Source organism: Uloborus diversus, chromosome 9 (assembly GCF_026930045.1).
Source record: "Uloborus diversus isolate 005 chromosome 9, Udiv.v.3.1, whole genome shotgun sequence".
In the NCBI taxonomy this organism is placed as follows: domain Eukaryota; kingdom Metazoa; phylum Arthropoda; class Arachnida; order Araneae; family Uloboridae; genus Uloborus; species Uloborus diversus.
In genome coordinates, this window is record NC_072739.1 from 28,426,984 (window position 1) to 28,432,150 (window position 5,167).

At 35.6% G+C, this 5,167-nt stretch overlaps 2 protein-coding genes across 2 annotated transcripts; one reads left to right on the forward strand and one right to left on the reverse strand.

Moving 5' to 3' along the window:
* Nucleotides 1-959: 959 nt before the first annotated feature.
* Nucleotides 960-2,656, reverse strand: LOC129230125 (uncharacterized; the record flags this gene model as incomplete). The annotated part of the gene is given in 3 exon segments (XM_054864529.1): nucleotides 960-1,022; nucleotides 1,025-2,248; nucleotides 2,648-2,656. Coding segments are annotated over 3 exon segments (1,296 nt in total), but the record flags the coding sequence as incomplete, so codon positions are not given.
* A 607-nt stretch (nucleotides 2,657-3,263) lies between these two features.
* Nucleotides 3,264-4,960, forward strand: LOC129230126 (uncharacterized; the record flags this gene model as incomplete). Its single annotated transcript, XM_054864530.1, is given in 2 exon segments — nucleotides 3,264-4,889; nucleotides 4,892-4,960. Coding segments are annotated over 2 exon segments (1,695 nt in total), but the record flags the coding sequence as incomplete, so codon positions are not given.
* Between the last annotated feature and the right edge of the window lie 207 nt (nucleotides 4,961-5,167).

Sequence of the window (5,167 nt, forward strand, 5' to 3'; positions counted from 1 at the left end):
CTTTGTGCTACAATATGATTAAGGTGAAAAAACAACGTAAATAAAACACAAATATTCGAGAAAATGCAGCATATAGCTATTTCAAGGACACAATGGAGCCTCTTCATCAGTGCAAAAAGCTCACCAACACAACCAGAAGTTGCGAGAGAACTGACAAAAAAAAAAAAAAACAGGTGGACACCGGTATTTATACCAAAGAGAGCCAACCAATAAGAATACAGGAACATGACAACAAACAACCAATCAGCGAACCGCATGCACGCTCCGGGCTCAAAGCAAGGCAAGAGACAACCAATCAGAAGCCAGGAGACAAAAAGAGTGCGAGACACCAAAGAAACAGGAAAGGCAATTATAGAAATTGCTTCCAAATATCACGAAAAAATAGAGTGCTGGAAAAATCATTGACAAGAGAATGAGAATTTTTCCAAATATGGTAAGCTTCGCAGAAATCGAGGTCATAAACCGAAGAACATTTACAAATAATCTTTGCAGATGAAAAATCAAAACAGTGACCAGAAGTCCAGCAATGCTGAGCGATGGAAGAACGAGCAAGTTCTTTATGCTTAACATAGTTTACGTGCTCTTTCAGACGGTGCTTGAGAGCACGTTTAGTCTGTCCAACGTAGCCAAGTCCACACTTGCAGGAGATGCTATAAATGCCCCAATTGCTATGGCAATCAATGGGGTCCTTTAAGTTTGTAAATTTTATCTTATTAACTGGAGAAAAAGCTGTATCGAAACCAAATTTCTTCAAAATCTTTGCAACTTGATGACTAACTTTTGGATAATAAGGCAAAACAATAGTATACGAAGCACTAGAAGCAGAAACATTTTCAGAATGAGAGGGCTTAATTAACTTATTATAAATTGAATCAATGATGCTAGGAGAATAACCTCGATCGAAAGCCACTGCTTTAAGATAAGAAAGCTCAGCATTTAAAGAATTGGAGGAAGAACAGATGTTCAAAGCACGGAACACAAAAGCCTTGAATGAGGCCAACTTTTGGTTTGGAGGATGAGAAGAACATTTGTGAGGAGGTAGTGTAACAGCAAAAGGCTTACGAAACACCGAAGTCATAAATTCATCATTACTTTTAGTAATAAAGACGTCCAAAAATGAAAGAGAACTATCAGTTTCTATTTCAATAGTGAATTGGATGCACGGATCGATAGAATTTAAAGTAGAAAGTAGAAATTCATTATCAACATGGTTTTGGTCAAGCAAAACAAAGCAATCGTCAACGTACCGAACATAGAACGGAAACGTTATGGTTTCAAAAAGTTTAGTCTCAAAATAGTGCATATAAATGTCACTTAAAATAGGACTCAAAGGATTACCCATTGCTAAACCTTCAGACATTCGAAAGTAAGTACCATTGAACACAAAAGTATTCTCTTCAAGACAAACACGAGTAAGTGAAACGAGTTCCTCAATCTCAAAACTAGAAAAATGATGCTCTTGGAGTCTCAATTTAAGACAATCCAATGCCCCAATAACCGGTACATTAGTGAAAAGTGATTTCACGTCAAAAGAAGCCATCGTTAAACCATGAGGCTTAAAATAACGTAACTTCTGAACAAAATGAACAGAATTTCTGACAGTAAAAGAGTTGCTAACCAAAAGAGAAGAGAAGATAGAAACTAAATACTTAGCAAGTTTATATGAAGCAGTACCAATGTTTGAAACAATAGGCCTAAGCGGGATGTCGGGTTTATGGACCTTTGGTAGAGCATAAAATCTGGCACAATGTGCAACAGAAGGAGTTAAAGACCTTTTTGAAGACTCACTGATGATAGGAGAAGATTTCACAACATTTTTAATAAGATTAACCTCTCTAATACTAGGGTCTTTGTGAAGTGTCACATAAGGACCAACCGCAATGAGCTCATTACATTTATCTAAATATGAACTTTTGTCAAGAATAACAATTTGGCCACCTTTATCAGCCTTAGTAACAACTAGATCAGGATCAGAACACAAAACTTTGATGGAAGAATTAGCATGCTTGCTAAAAGTATTTGAAGTCCATTTGGAATTGAAATCCACAGTATTGGCAATGATATGCCTAATCGAGTCCTTTTGAGAAGCAGTGAGAGCACTAAATCTAAAGGCTTTCTCAATTGGAGCAACCAACTTAGGAAAAGAAGGTTTTGAACCAGAAGCAAAATTGTTATTAAGTTTGAGAGCATTAAGCTGATCTGAAGTCAAGTGTTTGGAAGAAAGATTAAGAACAGAATTCTGATTCACCTGAGGGAAAACATCAGAAGCATTATCAGCATAATTTGCGAAAAGAGATTCCAACTTCTTACGATGAATAGACCTATGCTTAGAAGTAAACTGAAGAACCCTGTTCCAACTTTTACTGTCAATCTAATCAAAATTAGAGATGGAATTAGAAAGCTTGAGATGTAAATTAAACAACTCATTTTCAATAATAGAAATTTTCCTACGAGTTTCCTGAATAAGAGCTCTTAACAGAGCTAACTTGGAGAGGAAAAGCACTTTGCCAATTTTAGGAGATGAAGAAAGATTACATTTCAAAGAAATAAACTTGGGAATAATTCTCTTTCGTTTACAACAACAAAGAAAGGACAAATGATCCAAAAACCTATACTTCTTCAGTCTAAGACTACAAAACCTATTCACATCAGACATAATAAATGCAAAAAAATATAATCAAAGGCCCGTTTAAGCCGAAGTTAAATGAAAAATTATCATATAAGCTTTGTGCTACAATATGATTAAGGTGAAAAAACAACGCAAATAAAGCACAAATATTCGAGAAAATGCAGCATATAGCTATTTCAAGGCTACAATGGAGCCTCTTCATCAGTGCAAAAAGCTCACCAACACAACCAGAAGTTGTGAGAGAACTGACAAAAAAAACCAGGTGGACACCGGTATTTATACCAAAGAGAGCCAACCAATAAGAATACAGGAACATGACAACAAACAACCAATCAGCGAACCGCATGCACGCTCCGGGCTCAAAGCAAGGCAAGAGACAACCAATCAGAAGCCAGGAGACAAAAAGAGTGCGAGACACCAAAGAAACAGGAAAGGCAATTATAGAAATTGCTTCCAAATATCATGAAAAAATGGAGTGCTGGAAGAATCATTGACAAGAACATTTTCTCGAATATTTGTGCTTTATTTACGTTGTTTTTTCACCTTAATCATATTGTAGCACAAAGCTTATATGATAATTTTTCATTTAACTTCGGCTTAAACGGGCCTTTGATTATATTTTTTTGCATTTATTATGTCTGATGTGAATAGGTTTTGTAGTCTTAGACTGAAGAAGTATAGGTTTTTGGATCATTTGTCCTTTCTTTGTTGTTGTAAACGAAAGAGAATTATTCCCAAGTTTATTTCTTTGAAATGTAATCTTTCTTCATCTCCTAAAATTGGCAAAGTGCTTTTCCTCTCCAAGTTAGCTCTGTTAAGAGCTCTTATTCAGGAAACTCGTAGGAAAATTTCTATTATTGAAAATGAGTTGTTTAATTTACATCTCAAGCTTTCTAATTCCATCTCTAATTTTGATTTGATTGACAGTAAAAGTTGGAACAGGGTTCTTCAGTCTACTTCTAAGCATAGGTCTATTCATCGTAAGAAGTTGGAATCTCTTTTCGCAAATTATGCTGATAATGCTTCTGATGTTTTCCCTCAGGTGAATCAGAATTCTGTTCTTAATCTTTCTTCCAAACACTTGACTTCAGATCAGCTTAATGCTCTCAAACTATATAACAATTTTGCTTCTGGTTCAAAACCTTCTTTTCCTAAGTTGGTTGCTCCAATTGAGAAAGCCTTTAGATTTAGTGCTCTCACTGCTTCTCAAAAGGACTCGATTAGGCATATCATTGCCAATACTGTGGATTTCAATTCCAAATGGACTTCAAATACTTTTAGCAAGCATGCTAATTCTTCCATCAAAGTTTTGTGTTCTGATCCTGATCTAGTTGTTACTAAGGCTGATAAAGGTGGCCAAATTGTTATTCTTGACAAAAGTTCATATTTAGATAAATGTAATGAGCTCATTGCGGTTGGTCCTTATGTGACACTTCACAAAGACCCTAGTATTAGAGAGGTTAATCTTATTAAAAATGTTGTGAAATCTTCTCCTATCATCAGTGAGTCTTCAAAAAGGTCTTTAACTCCTTCTGTTGCACATTGTGCCAGATTTTATGCTCTACCAAAGGTCCATAAACCCGACATTCCGCTTAGGCCTATTGTTTCAAACATTGGTACTGCTTCATATAAACTTGCTAAGTATTTAGTTTCTATCTTCTCTTCTCTTTTGGTTAGCAACTCTTTTACTGTCAGAAATTCTGTTCATTTTGTTCAGAAGTTACGTTATTTTAAGCCTCATGGTTTAACGATGGCTTCTTTTGACGTGAAATCACTTTTCACTAATGTACCGGTTATTGGGGCATTGGATTGTCTTAAATTGAGACTCCAAGAGCATCATTTTTCTAGTTTTGAGATTGAGGAACTCGTTTCACTTACTCGTGTTTGTCTTGAAGAGAATACTTTTGTGTTCAATGGTACTTACTTTCGAATGTCTGAAGGTTTAGCAATGGGTAATCCTTTGAGTCCTATTTTAAGTGACATTTATATGCACTATTTTGAGACTAAACTTTTTGAAACCATAACGTTTCCGTTCTATGTTCGGTACGTTGACGATTGCTTTGTTTTGCTTGACCAAAACCATGTTGATAATGAATTTCTACTTTCTACTTTAAATTCTATCGATCCGTGCATCCAATTCACTATTGAAATAGAAACTGATAGTTCTCTTTCATTTTTGGACGTCTTTATTACTAAAAGTAATGATGAATTTATGACTTCGGTGTTTCGTAAGCCTTTTGCTGTTACACTACCTCCTCACAAATGTTCTTCTCATCCTCCAAACCAAAAGTTGGCCTCATTCAAGGCTTTTGTGTTCCGTGCTTTGAACATCTGTTCTTCCTCCAATTCTTTAAATGCTGAGCTTTCTTATCTTAAAGCAGTGGCTTTCGATCGTGGTTATTCTCCTAGCATCATTGATTCAATTTATAATAAGTTAATTAAGCCCTCTCATTCTGAAGAGGTTTCTGCTTCTAGTGCTTCGTATACTATTGTTTTGCCTTATTATCCAAAAGTTAGTCATCAAGTTGCAAAGATTTT